At 35.0% G+C, this 22,199-nt stretch overlaps 1 protein-coding gene across 2 annotated transcripts in view; it reads right to left on the bottom strand.

The window, feature by feature from the left end:
* Positions 1-22,199, bottom strand: part of LOC138698435 (E3 ubiquitin-protein ligase TRIM33-like) — a 185,656-nt gene that overhangs the window by 5,493 nt on the left and 157,964 nt on the right. For both annotated transcript variants that reach the window (XM_069824342.1, XM_069824343.1), the window contains exons 11-12: positions 20,115-20,268; positions 309-501 (exon numbers count right to left, since the gene is read on the bottom strand). In XM_069824342.1, the coding sequence (XP_069680443.1) occupies positions 309-501; positions 20,115-20,268 (347 nt within the window). The remainder of the gene's footprint in view (positions 1-308; positions 502-20,114; positions 20,269-22,199) is intronic.

The following is a 22,199-nucleotide window of genomic DNA, read 5'->3' as shown; positions in this document are numbered from 1 at the left end:
ACACACTGAAAAATAGTTTTGTTATTATTCAAAGCTATTCTGGGGCAAATGTGAATAATGTTTCTGTCAAAAAATAATCCAAATTTTCAATTTCATTAGTTAAAAAAAAACTGATGAATTGAATAAGTATCAATGAAGACCTTATTTTCACAACAAAGAACACAGTTTAATAACGAGAAGTGACAACAACGTAAGATATAGACTAACGAAATAAACACTTAATATATAAGCAAATACCAGTAAGACATGCGATACAAATATATCTGAAAACACCAGCATTCAAAGCAATGAAATGTGAACAGACATACCTCAGGTCCCACGCTCTCCCTGAAGTGAAGACTTGGTTCATATTGGCAGTACAATTCTAGGACAATTCTCTCAGCCAACTTCTGGTCACGACGACTCAAGCCCCGCCCTCTTCGTTCTGCCGCTGGGCTGGGAGGAGCATCAATTATTTCCTTAAGGTTGGTACACAGCAGACACTGCCACGTTTCACTCTCCCTGCCAATCAGATGTCATGCACACTAAAGGATGCTGTCCAAATGTAACAGATACAAAACAAAATAATTAAAAGGTCATAAAGAAAATACTGGCAAAGAAACTGAAGGAAAAAAAAGAAAGGTGTGGTCATGTGAGTCGTAATTTTTAAACTTGCAATAGTTATTTGATACACTACTCTGTTCCTTTCTTCATATTTTCTGGGTATTGGAGGTGTCAAAAAAAGTACTGTGATGCTGAAAAAAAAAAAAAAAAACTTATTCTGAAATTTTCACGGATATATTACTTACTTACAAATGGGTTTTAAGGAACCCGGAGGTTCATTGCCTCCTTCACATAAGCCCGCCATAGGTCCCTATCCCGAGCCAGATTAATCCAGTCTCTACAATCATATCCCACCTCCCTCAAATCCATTTTAATTTTATCCTCCCATCTACGTCTCGGTCTCCCCAAAGGTCTTCCAACTAACACTCTATATGCATTTCTAGATTCCCCATACATGCTACATGCCCTGCCCATCTCAAACATCTGGATATACATCTAAATATGTTAGATGAAGAATACAATGCGTGCAGTTCTGTGTTGTGTAACTTTCTCCATTCTCCTGTAACTTCATCCCTCTTAGGCCCAAATAATTTCCTAAGCATCTTATTCTCAAACACCCTTAACCTATGTTCCTCTCTCAGAGTGAGAGTCCAAGTTTCACAACCACAAAGAACAACTGGTAATATAACTGTTTTATAAATTCTAATTTTCAGATTTTTCGAGAGCAGACTGGATGACAAAAGCTTCTCAACCAAATAATAACACGCATTTCCCATATTCATTCTGCGTTTAATTTCCTCTCTGGTGTCATTTATATTAGTTACTATTGCTCCAAGGTACTTGAATTTTTCCAACTTTTCAAAGAATAAATTTCCAATTTTTATATTTCCATTTCATACTATGTTCTGGTCACAGGATATAATCATATACTTTGTCTTTTCGGGATTTAGTTCCGTGTTTTCCCTAATAGTTTGTGGATTATCTCCTAACATAATCACGTCATCCGCATAGACAAGAAGCTGATGTAACCCGTTCAATTCCAAACCCTGCCTGTTATCCTGGACTTTTCTAATGGCATATTCTAGAGCAAAGTTAAAAAGTAAAGGTGATAGTGCATCTCCTTCCTTTAGCCCACAGTGAATTGGAAAAGCACCCGACAAAAACTGGCCTATATGTACTTTGCTGTACGTTTCACTGAGACATTTTAATTAATCAAACTAGTTTCTCAGGAATACCAAATTCAATAAGAATATTACATAAAACTTCTCTCTTAACCGAGTCATATGTCTTTTTGAAATCTATGAATAACTGATGTACTGTGCCCTTATACGCCTATTTTTTCTCCTCACGGATATACATGTTTTCATATTTCCTGATGAAAAATGGGCTGCTGATATACCGTTTGTACTTTTCCTTTATGCTTATTTATAACAGAACTTTTTCTTTTCTTTAGGTTATTTATAACAGCTCTAAATCAACTATCTGTTGGGAATGTTACACTGTTAATACTAGGGATGGGACGATACCGCTTTTTGTAGATACTAGATACCAAAATTTTGACACTGATACCTAGTTGTTAAAAACAATGTCCTGCATGCTGTTGAATGATTAGACACAAACGAACTATAGCTACAGTACTGACAGTAACACTATAACCTGCTAAAAGAAGTCATGAAGCTGAGAGGGAAGGGTTAGGGAAAATATAATATAGTATGTATTTTATAGAGAATTCTAATCATTTCGAAAATATTAAGATTAGCACCCTTTTTTCCTTCTCCCAAGAACTGTTATTGTAGGTAGCTAGATAGTATGCCTCTTCTCACACCATCGTTTTCACCCCCTCGCATCACTGTTTTTATTTTAAATTACAAGTATTGTAACTAGTTCTACGAATCTACGGTTTATTCTTATTTTATATTTAAGGTATTGCTTATATAATTATTTATAACTTAAGCTGTTTTGACAAGTCGACAGCTACAAACTCAAAGGTCGGTACTCTTCCCACTCCACCAGTTTTTGTTATTCAGTATTCACTAATTGAACCAACTGGCAATAGGAAAAGGGTAGAGACGACACATGCATTGTATTGGACAGAGAACAGGCATATTTCTATTTTCTAGTCACTAATTGAGGGAACTGTGCGTGCCAGGTACAATGATTTTTGCCTTTTGGAGAGAGGATCTTAACATGGTCACTATGTGCTGAAATTCTTGGATTTAGGATGCAGAAATTGAAAGTATCGAAAAGGTATCGAGGACTTATCGTGATGTATTAGACATGCTTCGATACTACTGAGTATCGTAGGTATCAAGGTCCCATCTCTAGTTAATACACTGACTTTCCATTTTTGTTGCCATCTATTGCCCAATCAGCAAATCTGTGTACTTCTAACATGTTATCTGATGGCCATATATTGATAGCTTGCAGACATGTATGTCCATGTGTGATTATGGATTTAGGTCTAGAAAATTAATTCTTTGTTGTAGTAGAAATGGAAATGAATTCATCATTTGTCTTTTGATTCATACGATGTAAGAGTAATGGAATGGAGAAAAATCCTCTCCGGCGCCGGGATTTGAACCCGGGTTTTCAGCTCTACGTGCTGATGCTTTATCCACTAAGCCACACCGGATACCACCCCGGCGTCAGACAGAATCGTCTCAGATTAAGCTCCAACTCTTGTGCTCCCTCTAGTGGCCGCCCTCTGCACTACGTCATAGAGGTCTATGAATGTAGGACCGAAGTCCACACATGTGCTGAGGTGCAATCATTATGAGTGACTAGTTGGCCGGGATCTGACGGAATAAGCGCCGTCTTAAATCACGAAGTGATTTACGCATATCATATATATTATTTTAATGTACCGAAGTACATATGATATTTCCATGCAGATATTCTGCATCATCATACGATGTAAGAGTAATGGAACGGAGAAAAATTCTCTCTGGCGCCAGGATTTGAACCCGGGTTTTCAGCTCTACGTGCTGTTGCTTTATCCACTAAACCACACCGGATACCACTCCGGCATCGGACAGAATCGTCTCAGATTAAGCTCCAACTCTTGGGTTCCCTCTAGTGGCCGCCCTCTTCACTAAGTCATAGAGGTCTATGAACGAAGGACCAAAGTCCACACATGTGCTGAGGTGCACTCGTTATGAGTGACTAGTTGGCCGGGATCCATTCCATTACTCTTACATCGTACGATGACGCAGAATATTTGCATGGAAATATCATATGTACTTCGGTACATTAAAGTAATATATATTTTGATTCATAGTTATTTATGATCGAGGAAACCATTAAAAACTAAGATCAAATCGGCAAGCCCAGGATTTGGACTTGCAACCTCTCGAATGTGAGTCTACCTTTAAAACTTTTCACAATATTGACTCATTGCTAAGATAGGCAGACAAAAAAACTACATAAAAATCATCACACATTATCTCTTCATTCTATAACAAAAAATCGCTTTCGCATTCCTTTTTAAAACTACATTTACGTGAAGGCCATGAAGTTTTGGACAGAGCAGCATAATGGTACAATTATACTAGCTGTAGCATGTTCCGACCTGAGGCTTGTTGTTGACATATGAACACAACCAAATACCAGTAGGTGCTCCGCGCTGAATAAAGGTAGGTTCACATCATAATCTCAAGGATGCAAATCCAAGTTGAACATCACTGAGGTACAGCATAGAACAACTCATTTTTATTTTCAATACTTTCGTCAAAAAACCTTTGTGGAGATAGGGTCAGCAAAAATTCCACTGTCAATTTTCCAATACTCCTACAAGGACAAAACAAAATACAGACGCGTAAAAAAAATTAATGAGAGAGGCTCGATTCAAAATAAGCCTCAAGTGAACATACGGGTCTTAACAGAGGAAAATTTAGACGAAATGGGTTTTAATTAGAACAAAACCCTCTAAAAATCTTTGTGTCAATTAGCTCAGCAAGTAGGGATGTCTTAAAAGCTCAATTCAACAGATCCCTAAACTGTTGCAGTTAAAACTGTACAAAACCTATGTAGTGCAACTGCCTTTTCTACTAGACGATACAATTAGGATAAATTTTTGTGATTTGTTCCTGCAATCAGTACATAATGGCTTAGTAGACTCTACTTTGGTATTTTTCCATGACAATGCATGGTTCCTTCGACCTAAATCCATGTGATTTTTATTTATGGGGAAAATTAAAGAGATTAGATTATGCAAATATTCCTCGCACCTTGAATCAACAGAGGGAAAATATCCGACAAGAAATATGGAACACAAGTCAAAATGAACTACAAAAAATGTTCGGGAATGAGCTGAAGAGATGTGAAGCATGCTTGAATGCTGAAGGTCACCATTTCCACAATTTACTACAGTAAGATAAGTTTTTTATTTTAGTTCATCTTGCCGAAAATTACGATCACAGTTTGGTGGGAGATGGGCTATCCCTTTAGCATGCAGAGGCTGCAAGACCATAATACGAGCAGTCCACCCAGTGGCATACTACCACAGAGAGTGAATGTGTTTTACATCATCATCATCATCATCATAATCCTCTTCAAGACTGTCAGCAGAAAGAAGATTCTTCCATACATGTCACCATACTATGGTAAGGTCTATCGTATCACTTGAAGTGAGTGTTATTATATACTGCAATTTTAGAAGTTTCGAAATGAATAATGTTTATACATTTTAAAGCTGACCAACCTTTCTGAAAATTAAAGCTACAGTGCATAATGATTTTTACAGAACAGAACATGCAACATGAATTACGTGCAGCGTAAAATTTAAACAGAAGAGACTTACGTACATTACAACAATGTTTTGCTTGAATAATCCCTTCTGATAACCAAAATAAACCAAATGTATAATCTCAATATCACATTCTATTGCTTTCCAGATACAGTTTACTGAGGTCTTTCGGGAATTCTGCTAGAATTGAAGAGTTGTATTTCACTTCTGAAATGGGGGCACATGAAAGGCAAAGTTCATTATCCCGGATAAAATAATAAACCATATGAAAATTAGATGAATTGAACTATGACGTGGGTGAGAAATAATCAACATATTTTGCACGGAACCCTCTCATTTATAGAATTTTTTTCATTATCAAATATACATGACATGAGACTCTGTTAAGAATTTCTACCCTACTTTAAGAAATTCAATACTCTTGTGAGGGTTTGAGTCTAATAGTACTACTAAGAACAATTTATTTTGTCGCATTGTGCCTATGCTGTGGTATCTGTATTTGCTTATAGAAATAGGCTATAATACGAAATATATAGGTAATTTTTATGAAATATTCACACACATATATGCAAGAGAAAATGTGGCCATTTTATGAGTTAAAACTCAATTGTGTTAGTAGATTTCCACGATGCTATTAAAATATTTGGATAGTAGCATATTACCAAAAATAATAAGTTGCAATTTGAATAACTAAACAGTCCTGAAAGTAACTTCAAGATTAATTTTTCATAGAATGAATACTAGCAACTATCATTACAAAAGAAAATGTTGTTGTTTTCTAATGCCAGGTGTTTGACAATAAAGTCATTTGACCTCTTGCACTCCGATATTTTTCAAAGATATTATCATGACCAGCCACTGAAGCACAGATTTTGAGGTGTTCCGAATCCATTTCTTGGTTTGAGTTGCACAATGGGCAGTTAGGGGACTGATATATTCCAATTCTATGCAGGTGTTTGGCCAAACAATCATGGCCTGTTGCCAATCTAAATGCAGCTACAGACGATTTTCGTGGTAAATCGGGAATTAACTGTGGATTTTGATGCAGAGAGTTCCATTTTTTCCCTTGGGATTGAGTTATCAAATTTTGTTGGTTGAAGTCTAAGTATGTAGATTTAATAAATCTCTTCACAGAGTAATACGTAGATTTAGTAACAGGTCTGTAAGTAGCAGTGCTGCCCTTCTTTGCTAAAGCAGCCGCATTCTCGTTTCCCAGAATTCCACAATGGGATGGTATCCATTGGAATACAATTCTTTTATTGAGTACTAAAGAAAATGTAAGAATAAATATACTTCAATATATTCAACAGCTATAATTCATGCTACAATTTCATAAAAAAAAAATAACTTCACAATTTGCATGCGTTAAAAACATGCCTATAATTAAACAAATAATAAAGAAATGTGTTACGGAAACACATCCTTATTAACACAAGCATACCGAAATTAACTACTTATGACACATAGTTTATGGAAAAATATAATATGGAAGATTTGCGTTATCAATAATAACAGCAACTTCAGTACATAAATATAGCATTGTAATGTTCAATTAGCACTTGTAAATTGAAAAGAGAACTGAATTTAAAAAATCCTTTATATTTGAATGAATTTCAGATGCCAACAAAGTATAATATTATATGCAATTACAATTTCAACAAGATAACAATAATTCCTTAATCCGCCAATGCACGGGTAGGATCTCACAGTTTCATTTCCCACAGTTGGCACAAGCTCATCACTTGTGACGCTCAGTACCTTCCTGTTGATACATGTTCAGTTTTTCAGACACACGTGGAACAAAGATCATTTAGTTTGTCGTCTGTGAGATATTATTGTGCTGTGTGGGTTTGACAGACCCAGCCCGTGCAGTCATGTAAGTTCTTTCAACTCAATCATTTTTTTATGCTCGACCATGCCGAAATGTAGTAATTATACACCTGGTAGCAGTCCTTTAATGCAAGTCATTAAAGTACACCTACAGGTGTTTTCAGCCAATGACAACTCAGCTTACAGGTGTTCAGCCAATAACAAGTCAGCTTTGTACCGTTATAAAACCGCAAGTATCGATTATTCTCGGATATGCAATCGAAAGAGAATTAGCGAAAAGTCACAGAGGCTGGAAATCCAATACTGTCGCAGAAGGTTATGTTCTGTTACTATAATAATTAGCGTTAATTGTAAATAATATTCAAATAAATTCAATTTGTCATCTCGTTTTTCAATGTCGAATTCAATAATCAAGGTTATACCAAGTTTAACGGGATTACACAAGGTCAATGACATTATTGTTCCTCGAAAAAAATCAATACTTTCGCGTCTGCACACATCTCACAATTCACGACCTAGAACAAGGTCACTTCTGATCTTGTCAGATACAAATAAAATGTATACATCTGAATAATTTCAAGTTAGAAATATGGTCGAGCATAAAAAGTCGTATGAAACTCACCTATAATGGTAATTAAGAAGCTCGTATGAAAATTATGAAACTCACTTGCGCTCGTTTCATAAACATCCATACTCGCTTCTTAATTACTCCATACTCGCTTCTTAATTACTATCATTATAGGCTCGTTGCATAATGTACTATTATATTTCAGGTATTATTTAGTTAATATTACTGTCAATATTATTACAATATGTAAGTTGTGTAACTTGTGTTTTCATGTGACAACAGCGAAAATATGATGTTTAATAGTTTGTATTAATCATAGTTTGCGTTTTAAGTTTCATTATAAATTCATGTCTGAAAATTTATGCTGTATTGGTAAAAAAAGAATATATATGACTCGATTGTTATGTGTTATACTATTCTGAAATTTGTGAAATTCACCAATTTTTTATGTTAACTGTATGACTCAAATAAATATTTAATTTTTAAAAATTTAAGTCATGTTTGTAGGAGCCGATAAGCTGAATAATGAAATTGATATGTTAAGTTTATTGCCATCTTGTTTGAGCTGCTCTACCCACACGATCGACATCAGTCGCCTCATGTAACAAAAACAATATCAGGCCTTCAATGCTACACTTCACAATCCATCTTAACTGAACCACATAACAAGTAAATGCCATTCAAGCAAGACCTTGTATCATCTCACGATAAAGATTACAACATACAATACTTGTTTTAATGCATCACGCACCATGTTGTAATATCAAATATTATTTTTAACATTAATTATATATACTTTCAATTTATTATTATTTAATAACTGATATATGTAAAATTCTTGTATTTCACTGATGTTAAGTGTTCATATTTTGATCATATCGTATTCTGTGCACTGAGAGATGGCAAGAATCATACTAAAGTACATATTTGGAACACCAAAAGTCACACCGTCCAGTCAATCAGAGCCAAATTTAATATTGAAAAGAACCATATAATGAGGCAAAGAGGCAAATATAATACCAAAAGGATTGAAGTATGGTGTCAGTCCAATGCAGAAGCAAAATCCATTCTCTGTAATATAAAAAATGAGGCTAAAAACAATAAATTCCATGTATCATTGGGTAGTACATTTAAAGACCGGGAATTAAAACGAAAAGGCAACATTAACGAAAAAGATATAGACACTTTAAAAATTTTACAATGGAACTCTAAGTCTTTAAGAAACAAAATAGTATCGCATTCTAACCTCATGGCATTTTAATGCCGAAAACATTCATCTAGCATAGTTTTAATGTATTAAAATGGGAATATAATTCTCAGTGTATTAAGATAAGCTAAAACAGACAGCAATAAACTTAACATATCAATTTCAAATAAATATACTTTTTTCATATTTATAAAATGGATCTGAGATACCTAAAATGTGCAGTTACGTAACTTTTCATGACCCATTCACTGGCGGGTTAAGTGCTCCTAGAGACAGTGGAAAATTACGCAAAAAGGAACTGTAATTGTTTGCAGAGAAAAACAAACGTCACAAAAAATTTAGACATGACCAGTGGTGTAGTGTCAGTACTCAAAATTTGAAATGGAAAAATCGTACGTACATATTTGGGGCAAAATAATTAATTTTTGTGGCGAAATTCAGAGAGATGTATGTACAAAATTTTAATTGCGAAATGTTTTCCTTCAAATGGTCATCTGTCTTCATTGAACATCCTTATCAAATACTTCTGTTAACAAACTCCTGTCATATGCCACTGGCTAACTAAATAGCCACAAGAAGTGCATGTATGCACATGGTGTTGAACATGGCATCCAACCAAATCTACTTTTAAAATTTCCTGACATTTCCCTGTTTTCCAGACACATAGTCATTCTTTCTTTGATGTTACAGTTTATAAAACGAAGTTGAAAATAAAGTCTCATTCTATTAAATAATTTTTTAACTGTATTTTTCAATTTAATATTAAAAATAGACGCACATTTAAGTGATCATTAGATTGTCAAACATTTTTAAGTTCCATTCAATTTAATTTATTAAAAAAAATAACACATCACAACATCTTTATTGCTGTAGAAATATGATTTCCTCTTTTATAACTATCAAAGCTTGTCGGGCTTCTTTCACTACACCTCTTTTCTTTTATTCTAAGTTTTTATCACCAAAACAGCCTTTTTCTTCATTACATTTTTAGCACTTTGTTACTTCAATGTTTTCTATTCTCTTTTATATTCTGAACATACAAATACATGGACATTCCTTACAGCATGAACTATATTTTTTATTAATGGAGCCCTTTTCAATTCCTCTAATGTTTGAAATAGCAATATACAGACGTGGACAAATTATTAGCAAAATTGAAGATTTTTATTATATATTTTTACAAAATATGATTCTTCAATTCAGACTACAGTTGACGTTTTTGCGTATTTCCAAATTATTAGCAAAATTGAAGATTTGTATTGTATATTTTTAGAAAATTTGACTCTTCAATTTGGACTACATTTGATATTTTTGCATATTTACAAATTATTAGCAAAACTGAAGATTTGTATTATATATTTTTACAAAATTTGGCTCTTCAGTTTAAACTACAGTTGACATTTATGAATATTTCTGTATACTATAATGATAGAAATATGCAAAATTGTCAACTGTAGTCTAAATTGAAAAGTCAAATTTTGTAAACAGAATTATTATCATAAAAATCGTCAATTTTGTTAATAATTTGTCCATGTCTGTATACTCATCTCTCGGCCTCAAGAGATTCTTGCAGTAGATCCTAAGTCCTTTATTTTCAGAAAAATCACGCTCAAAGGTAGCATTCCACGAAACAATATAAGGAATCTTTTTCACAAACGAAACCAACTTTCTGTTTTAAAACTCAGAAGAACACTGCAAGGCCAGAAGTGAACAGACAGAATAAGAAATGAAGCTGTATTGGAAAGAGTGGGTGAAGAAAGAATGATGCTGAAACTGATCTGGAAGAGAAAAAGGAATTGGTTGGGTCACTGGCTGAAAAGAAACTGCCTACTGAAGGATACGCTGGAAGGAATGGTGAATGGGAGAAGAGTTCGGGGTAGAAGAAGATCTCAGATGATAGACAACATTAAGATGTATGGATCATATGTGGAGACTAAAAGGAAGGCAGAAAGTGAGAAAGATTGGAGAATGCTGGGTTTGCAGTGAAAGACCGTCTTAAGGGCAGAATACTATGAATGAGTGAATGAATGAATATCACTTTTCAAAACTGGTTCGTAAAATGAACAGTTAAAAGGCAAATTAGAGAAAACTTCTCAAATATACAGTGAAATCTCTGTAAAACGTTCTTCAAGGGACCGCATAAAAATAGCATATTAGCGGAGGGATCATTTTTTGATTTTTTAAATTTTAACACAAAGGTATGAATCAGCATAAACATTTGTTGAAGAAATTTAAGGATGAAATAATGTAAATATGCAGGATAAAAGGCTATTTTATTTTCTTTCTTTGCAGAAAATGTCAGAACAAATATACTGTCTTATCAATTGAAGTGCCCCTTTATTAAAAAAGTAAAAAATTATTTTCCGTCTTGCTCTTAATCCAGTACTATGAATAATTGTATTTTCCAAGCAATTTAAATCGGAAGTGACATCAGCAAATTGACTACTAGAAACATTAATGAATCTACGAATCACAGACACCGCGGCAAGGGCTTCATTGCGTAAAGAATTTGGAATGTCTACCGTTTCCACTTCCTCTTCGTCTAGTCATTACTGACAATGTGATTTAGAACTGTCAACAAAAGAAGGACAGGCTCTGAATACAGTAGTCTTGCAGGTACTCAAGGGTCGCATTCAATTCTATTGTATTCATCAAATAAAGACTCCTACAAATTCTTGAATCTGCGGGTGCTAGCGGTAAATGTAGAAGTCCAGGAAAATTTTCTCAGTATCATTCAAAGTACAATATTTTCGAATTTTCAGTAGATGAGTGTATTAAACGGTCATGATGAGCATATTAAGCGGTGGATTTTATGTGGTTTTATATAGGGATGTCAAGGGACCAGACGAAAAGAGTGTATAATGCGGTATAGCTTAACAGATGGGTGTGTATTATCAGGGTTTCATTGTATTATTACTTTTGTTTCATCAATACAATAAATTTTTTTAAAGTGCAAAGTCATATGCTGAAAGATTAAAGATTGTTAGAGGTCCTTTATGTATTTTACATTTATTACGTTAATTAAGCATATTTTACAAGTCATGTAGAAAACTTATTTTTAAGGGTCAAGTCCCAACCCTGATGATAACTAATCTCTCCACATATACACCAATGACACTGAAAGTAAGTTTTCACACCTTTGCAATCAGTATATATATATATATATATATACCAGGTGTTTCAGACCACCCGTATCAACTTTTTTTCTCGAAAACTATATGATACTGGTTGTTCATAAAAAAATTTTAATAACCAAAACCTATGTAAAGAATCGATTGGTGGCAGTACCATTTCCTCTAACAAACCAGAAGTAGGCGTACCTGTGGTCAACTTCTGTATTTCGAATAAGAACATGGGTCATTAAAGGTGCCATTGGAAACTACTTTTACTGAAACTTTTTTTCCTAACTTTTATTGTTTACTCACAAAGCAACAAAAGCTGTATTTTCTGAGAAATGTTGTATGATGTTTATGTATGTACACTCTTCATATTAAGTGTTCAAAATGTCAGCCACCTTGTGCAAAACAATGTTTTGATCTCCTCCTAACATTCGTGAGTCAATGACCGATGTTCCCATTTGAAATTTCGAAGTTGACCTACTTCCGGTTAGCTATGGGAAATGGTACTCCCACCAATCGATTCTTTACATAGGTTTTGGTTATCAAAATTTTTTTATGAACAACCAGCATCATATAGTTTTCGAGAAAAAAAGCTGATACGGGTGGTCTGAAATACCCGGCGTGTTGTCTATAAGGTGAAGATCTATGTGAGCAGTTTGAAATGAAGTTTCAACATGACATTAGTAGCTCTCTTGTGAGTCAAATCCACAGTACTAAAAATATTTATATACACCAATACAGCAGCATGAAACAACAGCCATGCTTTGAAGTATTCCATTTATGTAAGAAACACATTCCATATACTTAATACTCCATTAATGATTCACAATCTTACTTCGCCAAAGATATTTATTATTCAGAAATAGGAAATCTACTGGTTTAGATAATCAGTATTTCAAGTAATGAACAAAATTTACGGTAAAATGTTACACAAACATATATGATTCTACATCTTGATTACACAACTTTTAACACTGTATCACTTCGGAATATGTATGATAATAACTTTCTTGTGTTAAATTTTAACGTACCTTGTTGACATGTTTCGACCTATTTTCGGTCATTTTCGGAACTGGTCGTTGTTGGTCTTGGCGCCTCTTGTTTCCTGTGTGGGTGCGTTCGTAGTGTAGCATCAAAGTCATCCACACCACAGACATCATCACAAAACAAAACTACTTCACATACAATAACAAATATTACACACAAACCGAAAGCCTACCCATGGGATCACCCATTTCCAGCATACTAGCAGAAATATTCTTACACCACATAGAACAGACATACATACTAAACAAAAACAACAAACACGCAGACAACATCATATATTGGCACAGATACGTAGATGACATACTAATACTATACAAAGGAAACAAAAGACAGATCCAAAACCTACATCAACACATAAACAACATACACCCAAAGCTACACTACACATTAGAAACTGAAAACAACAAATCCATAAATTTTCCTAGACATCACAATAACAAAAGTAGACAACAAACACACATTCAAAGTATACAGAAAACCCACAACAACAACAACACACATACACAACACATCCAACCACCCCTCACAGCACAAACAAGCTGCATTCCGAACAATAGTACACAGACTACTCAACATACCAATGAACCAACAAGATTACAACGAAGAGCTAAACACAATCAAATACATAGCACAAGAAAACGGATACAACCCCAACATAATAGACACCATAATACGTAAGACAAAACAAAAAAACAAAAAACAGAAGAATACAACACAAAGACAAGAACACAAAAAATACATCACACTAACATACGAAAACAAAAACACACATAAAATTGCAACCTCATTCAAGAAATTAAACTACAACTTCGCATACAGAACAAATAACACTCTACAAAAACATCTCAACACACAAACAACACAAACACATACAACCACACAGGCGTATACAAACTCAAATGTAACACCTGCAACAACTTCTACATAGGATAGACAGGTAGATCATTTCAAACACGTTACAAAGAACACATCACAGCCATAACAAAATTACAAAACACCTCCACATATGCAGATCACATCACAAATGCCAACCACACCTACAGAGACATCAACACAGACATGGAAATACTGCACATCCAACCAAAAAGCCAGAAACTCAACACACTAGAACAATATGAAATATACAGACACACGAAAACACACTCCAACGATATTCTCAACACACAACTCAATTTCAAAACACACACACTCTTTGACTCTACACTACAAAACGCACCCACACAGGAAACAAGAGGCACCAAGACCAACAACGACCAGTTCTGAAGATGATCGAAAATAGGTCGAAACAAGTCAACAAGGTACGTTAAAATTTAACACAAGAAAGTTATTATCATACATATTCCGAAATATATGTGCGTTTTTATTTAATAAGAAAGATAATTATAATAACCACGAACAAAATTTAGGACACTGAGATAATTAACTTAACGAAACAGAAAGGCAAATGAACGAATTGCTGAGCAATTATGAGCCAATATTTTGCAAAATTTAATTTGCAAGCAATGGGAGAAACCATTTGCTTTACTGTTGTTTTATTTAACATGTGTTTTAAATCACACACTATTCAGAGTCAGTAAAATGATAATCTGGCAACAATGGAACACTGTTGTAATAAAATGGCAGCAGGGGAAAACCAAAATACTGAAAGAAATTCTGCATCATATCTGATCAGTACACATATCTCATAGAATCTGCCAAAAATCTCTTTGTTGTGAAGTTCGGAGTGGACTGAATCCACAGAAAGACATTCAATGCCACTTTCCTTAAATATGGCTAAAAGAAGCAAAGAAAAGTTCCAAAAACCACAAGGTGCAAATTTAAAAAAAGATCACAAGCATTCACCATAATGCCTTCCTATTGTTTCACTTTACAAATCGCATTGCATACAGAGTCATTCAAGAGATTTCTAAAAAAATCGAGGTCATGTTCAGGGCTGTAAAAAAATCGAATTTAGAACAGGAACCCATCAACAGATTCAACTAGAGACAATATAGATCGCTACACATTGCTACATTTAACCCACTTTGCAGAATCTGTAACAGTGAATCATTGAAATAACTGTGTATATTTTGACGTATATGTTTTATTATTATTTACATACACCACATCTCATTTCCAGTTATAATGACTATTAGGGATCATCCTGTTAACCACACATCATTCACCTCTCCTGAAGTATGTGGGCAAGAGCCCAGCAATTGGTTGGTAGTCCTTGGCCTTCTGTGAACTTCAGCACACAGGATTATTATTATTATTATTATTATTATTATTATTGTTATTACTAAAGGGCAGAAAGATGTACGTTATGCCTTAAGTTCAGTATCAACGGACTATACTGCTGTCATTCACTCACATAAACAGCGGCAAGAGAGTACAGTCTGGTAATGAGAACCTCATCACTCCATTCGATCAATCTATAAATACTGGAATGAAGTTGTAATATAGTTATGATGATTTAAAATCTTATCTCGAATGTTAACTGCCACTGCCTGGACGATTAAAGGATGCATTACACTGAACCATAATATATATTCGTAAATTATCGAAAGAGAAAGTTCGTTGCCTCTCATTCAAACAGTTTTTCAACATCGAAAAGCTTCTTTCCATGTCACAAGATGTTAGAGGTGCAAATGAAAAAAGCGTCGTAGTATGTTGTTTTTGCCTCCACTCAAAATGTTACAAATAACTGTATAACCGGTATTTTTTTTTGCAGAATTTGTGGAATTTTTCTTTCACCTTTTCACCTCTAAAATGTGGATTATTAAGTTTCTTGAACGGAATATTTGCAGAAATCATTATATTACATAAATCCACATTAAATTCAGATCGTGTATGTTTTTCATTATTTGATATCGAAGACCTTTGTACGTTTTTGGTATGTTTCTTACTGTTACAATGCCGCTCTATGTAATATTTCCTATGTATTTTAATTTCACATTTTCGCAAGACACAGAAAAAATGTTCTCCTTGCAGAATCAAAATTTCTCTTCCGTGTTTATTTCTTAGACTGTTTAATTCCACATCTTTCGACTTAAATATTTTAAATTACTTTTATACAACACTACCACCTGCACAAAGGCAATAAATAATAATTTAAATACCTGGCTTTCTTTCCCTTTCGACTAGAAGTTGACACTGAAGGTCATTTGTTGGTTCCTACTTGTACTGTCGCCCTTTCATAGTGCATTTATGTTATTGCGCTTGTACCTGTGATGTCATATATACTTCAGACCAAACTAACCTGTATCGTGTGGTACCGCACATTTTTCCATCCTCTAGTTATTACATTAAAAAAGATGTGCATGCATAGTTGCCAACACATACTTTTATATTAGAAACCCGAAAAAGTTTTGAGTAGACTTATTTAGAAGTTTTAGAAAAAATTCTTCAATAAAGAAGGAACAATTTTTGGACTAAACAAAATAATTTAGTCACTAAAACTATCCTACTTATTAATTTCAAGGGAAAAATTGTTCCGGGGCCGGGTATCGATCCCGGGACCTCTGGTTGAACGTACCAGCGCTCTACCACTGAGCTATCCGGGAACTCCACCCGACACCGTCTCAACTTTTCCCTTTATATCCACACAACTCGCGTGGGCTGACGAAACGCCAGAGACCCACAACGAGTGCATACATTCTCTGTGTGACTTGGAATTGTGGTTTTCTGTTAACGTACACATTATATATTATGCAAATCTAGTCTTACAGGTGAAGCTCCCTGTAAAGCAGATTTGAATAATAATCGTTGTGGGTCTCTGGCATTTCGTCAGCCCACGCGAGTTGTGTGGATATAAAGGGAAAAGTTGAAACGATGTCGGGTGGAGTTCCCGGGTAGCTCAGTGGTAGAGCACTGGTACGTTCAACCAGAGGTCCCGGGATCGATACCCGGCCCCGGAACAATTTTTCCCTTGAAATTATTCAAATCTGCTTTACAGGGAGCTTCACCTGAAAGACTAGATTTGCATAATATATACGTTACTGTGTACGTTAACAGAAAACCACAATTCCAAGTCACACAGAGATTGTGTGCACTCATTGTGGGTCTCTGGCGTTTCGTCAGCCCACGCGAGTTGTGTGGATATAAAGGGAAAAGTTGAGACGGTGTCGGAGTTCCCGGGTAGCTCAGTGGTAGAGCGCTGGTACGTTCAACCAGAGGTCCTGGAATCGATACCCGGCCCCGGAACAATTTTTCCCTTGAAATTATTCAAATCTGCTTTACAGGGAGCTTCACCTGAAAGACTAGATTTGCATATCCTACTTATTGACTGTTTACGTTATCTACAGATAATAACAACAATCAGGTACACAAACTGTAAGAACAATTGAATTCTTAGTTATTTTCTTTTCATAAACATCTGAGGAAGTAATTTATAAATTTTCCTTGAGTTCATACAATGATCTATTAGTACACAAGTCATCGTCGTTAACATCAATCCATGCATCCATCCATCCAAGCATAGAGTCCAATGAATATCACCATCTCGATTCTGAATTTTTAGTCCACCACTTCTTTGGATGGACCAAGAATCTCTTCCCATGTGAACAGAAATAAAGCATAACTTTTCGTATTCCATGTGGATTCATACATTGGACATTATTTTTCCAGTGGAGTCAATCATTATTTTATAAAATGTATGAATGGTTGTAACTGAAGTTTCTGCATGACCTTTTCATTTCTTTAATGATCCATTGAGTGTATCCTGCCGTTGCTTTCGTAAATTTAATTTCATTTGCTGTCATTCAATATATGTATTTATTTCTTATTGTCTATGCACTAGGGAGGATTGGAAAGCAACACACAACAATTTCTTTACAGTATACTATTTTGGTTAGGACGTTCAAAGTTGGCAGATAGTTAGTTTGAATCTTGTGTTACAGACAGTAACGGCTTGATTAGGTGTCATCCTGGCAGAACGAGCTGTAACTACTGAGAAAAGATAGAACGTGTTCTAGCAATGTCTACTTGTGAAGAGCAGCGAGGTATAGTTCGTTTCTTCTGAGAGAAACAAAAAAGTCCGAGTGAAATCCACAGGGAAATGTTGGAGGTGTATGGTGCTGATTGTCTAGACCAGCGTTTCTCAAACTTTTCTAAAGTGGGGACCACTTTTTTAAATCAGAACAGTTCCATGGACCACCTTACTCTTGTTCCCTTTGAAAGCAAAGAAATAATTAATTAAAATTAATTTAATTCAATTAATTTTATATTAGTATTAACTAATTAAGTTAATGTTAATAGAAGAAAATTTCTTATATCGTCATTTGCAAAAACAGAAATAAAAAAAAATTAATGCAGAAACATGCCCGATTTTCAACAAGTAAAGATGCAATTTTGCATGTTCTATTATTGGTGTATGACATACAGTACGTGACCATTTGAATGTGCAGACTGAGTGTCAGCAAAACTATTAAGAAAGTCATAAATACATGAAAAGGTTCAGTACTTTGGTCCTGTTATGAATTCGGGTGGTCCCTAGCTGGGTTACAGGCACAGCGCCAGATATGCAGGGAAAAGATGGCGAGAATACCACGTTCATAGTGCTTTAAATCCCTCTTTTGTTGCTGAGAGTAGTGGGAAGGTGATAGACGGGTAGGGTAAATAAATTTCATAAAATGTCAGTACTGGGAGAAAAATTGAAAGGTGATTGCCATGTGTCATTTACAAACTCTGAGATTTTCAGCTATAATGTGATACACAGTTCGTTTGAATTTTATTTTTTCTTCTGTCTTTTTCGAAGGACCACAAGGGCAGACCTCAAGGACCACAGATGGACTGCAGACCATAGTTTGAGAAACGCTGGTCTAGACCATAGCAAAATCTCCAGGTGGTGCAGGTTCTTCGAAGAGGGCCGAGTAAATCTTAGCGACAAAGCATGTTCCAGCCGACCAGTGACTGCTGCAACACCACCCAATGTCACGAGGCAATGAGGTAGTAGTCATGCACCCTACAGCCCAGACCTCGCACCATCTGAGTTTCACCTCTTGGATCAATGAAAAAAAAATTCCTAGGAGGTCAACACTTTGGTTCGGATGAAGAAGTGAAATCAGTCGTGTGCATGTGGTTATACTGAGTTTTATGAACGAGATGTACTGAATCTGGTGTCACAATGGGGGAAATATGTGGAGAGATTTGGTTGAAAAATAGGTAAGACTTGTAACTTTTTTCTGCATTATTTCATTTTGTTTATCTATTAAATGCGTTGCCACAAAAAGTTGTTGTGCATTACCTTTTGATCCTTCCTCGTATCATTTCCATAACACTGTACAGGTCTTGCTACTGTTTTATACAATCTCATTGTGTGTCATTTCAGTGCACATAAACTTACAAAAAAAAATAGCTCGAAATGTATATGAATGTTAAATTCCATCATTCTTCAAAAGACTGTGTATACAGTGTTACACTGTGGGGAATAGGTACATGTAAACACACACTTAACTGTCACAGAAATACAAAAAGCTTCATACTCAAAACCTCAAATTTGTTTTAAAATTGGCGAATATGCATTGAAATTAGTTTATGATTATGTTTTCTTTATAAAATTCGCGGGTTAGAAATGCCAGAAATGAATTTTTGATGATACAAAGGAAATTTTCTACGTCCCTTATTCTTGTCAATGAGACATGATGTAGGTATTTAATAATCTACCAAGCTTTTTTAATTCCCCCTTGCGGGATTAACCCTATACTTTGGGTTTTCTGCCAAACACCAGACAGATAGATGGTGTTATTCCCGTAAAGCAGAGCTACCATCATGGTAGGTAGCTTTCATCACATGAATTTATAAATAAGAACAAATTGGGAGGAGCAATGTGTAATTATTTTAGCACTATAGACACATCATCTCTTTTACAAAGTGGTTCAGATGTGGCAGTGCTTATGAGTAGTCTATAGCATAGCAGTTGAATATGGTGGACATGGATTGTGTTCAAAAGTTGTTATACCTGAAGCCCTGTGTACATTTCCGAAATTTGAATGAAACTCTCTCAAACATTCTGTATAAATGCTCATGAAAGCATAATGAACTTTTATTGAATGGTGCAAAACCGGTAATACTTACTCTGGAATGGCTTTGAGGTTTGGAATATGGCAGTAAGAATGAAACACTTTCGGGCATTTATCGCAGCACACCAATTCTCCTCCATCCATGCACACTGCACACCAATCCTCGTTAGGGTCATCCTTCTGTGTTTCCCCTCCATTCTTAGCATGCTCTGAAGTTGAAAAACAAAAAAATTAATAAGTTCGAAAAATCAAAGTACAAATCTTAAAATAAAAAGAGAAGAAATGAAAATTAGAGAGCTGAAAAAAAATCCTGAAATGTCAGTGTTCAGATTCATTTACTCTAGATATTCTTTTAGGAAAGGTTATATTTTTAAGTATGACCGCTTTCAACAGTCTAGTACTTGTATTATTTTCGGCATTGGATTTGAGGATTGAGGTTCAATTGATGGAAAAAATGGATTTTAAGAACAACAGAAGCTCTCCGTATGAATTTTGGAAAAAATATGAAGGATCGAAGTTCAATTCATGGAAATAATGAATTTTAAGAAAAATAGAAGTTCTTCGTACGAATTTAGGAAAGAATATAAACCTAGCGTCTCCCTACAATGCGATTTTAAGGGATATAGGACGACCTTGTTCCTCAATAAGAGGCAAAAAATTTCCGACCATTTTCTCGCTCTCTTTTCCTATTTCATGGACAATCTTTCTGCAAGTTCTGATAGACTGTAGTAATCTCTAATGTTCGAGTGAGGTGAACAGAAACATGTTCCTAGCATTACCGGCATTTGGAAAGTTGTGAGAATTTTCACATAGTCACCAAAATTTTAGGAAAGGAAAGAAGAGCGAAAGAAAAGTATAGTAGAGGAAAGACCGCAGAGGGAAACAAAAATAAATTAAAAGGAAAATAATAGAAGAGAAAAGAAAGGAATAAAATAATAAAATGAGAAAAAGGATACGGAAATGAAGTAAAAAGTAGTAAAGGGAAGAACAAGAGAAAGGACGAAATAAAAATGAAGGGAGTGAAAGTACAGAAATAGAAAATAAAAGATGAAGTAAAGAAAATGAAGTGAGGTAAAATAAAGAGGAAATAAGGAAATCAGTAGAAATTAAAAGTAAGAAATAGAAAGGAAATGAGTGGAATATAAAGAAGAGAATTATAAAAGAAAGGAGTGGAGATCAAAGGAAAGGGATAGAAAGGAAATGAATAGTGAAGGAATATAAAGGAAAGGAGTAGAAATTAATGGAGTAAGAAAAGGAAAGGAAAGGAGTAGAAATTAAGGCAGTAAGAAAAGGAAAGGAAAGGAAAGGAAAGGAAAGGAAAGGAAAGGAAAGGAAAGGAAAGGAAAGGAAAGGAAAGGAAAGGAAAGGAAAGGAAAGGAAAGGAAAGGAAAGGAGTAGAAATTAAGGGAGTAAGAAAAGGGAAGGGAAGGAAAGGAGTAGAAATTAAGGGAGTGGAAAGGAAAGGAAAGGAAAGGAAAGGAAAGGAAAGGAAAGGAAAGGAAAGGAAAGGAAAGGAAAGGAAAGGGAGAGGGAGAGGGAGAGGGGGAGGGGAGGAGAGAGGGAGGGGGAGAGGGAGGGGGAGGTGGAGTGGGAAGGGAAAGGGAAAGGGAAAAGGGGAAAGGGGAAAGGAGAAAGGAAAGGAAAGGAGTAGAAATTAAGGGAGTGGAAATGAAAGAAGAAAAAAGGAAAGGAAAGGAAAAGGAGTGAAAACTGAAAGTAGTGGAAATTAAAGGAAAGGAATAGGAAGGAAACAGATATACATGGAAAATAAACAATTTGATTATAAAGGGAAGGAGCGAAAATGAAAGAAAAGGGATACAAAGTAAATGAGTGGCAAATAAACGAAAGAGATATAAAGGAATGGAATGGAAATTAAAGGAAAGGAATAGGAATGAAATAAATGGAAAATACTGGTTAGAATTATAAACGAAAGGGATAGAAGGGAAATAAGTTTAAATCGAAGGAAAAGAAATGTGTGGAAACTAAAGGAAAGAAATATAAAGAAAGTGTATGAAAATTAAAAGAAAGGTATAGAAAGAACTATGCATGAAAAGCATTGAAAATAGAGGAAAGGAACAGAATATCAGAAAAGGGAGTAGTGAAAGGTAACTGGTTATAGAAATAGGCATAACAGGTCAGT

The sequence above is a fragment of the Periplaneta americana genome, chromosome 4, assembly GCF_040183065.1.
Source record: "Periplaneta americana isolate PAMFEO1 chromosome 4, P.americana_PAMFEO1_priV1, whole genome shotgun sequence".
NCBI classification, from domain to species: Eukaryota; Metazoa; Arthropoda; class Insecta; order Blattodea; family Blattidae; genus Periplaneta; species Periplaneta americana.
The sequence above is the reverse complement of the archived record's forward strand: the minus strand, read 5'-3'. Positions and strand labels throughout refer to the sequence as shown.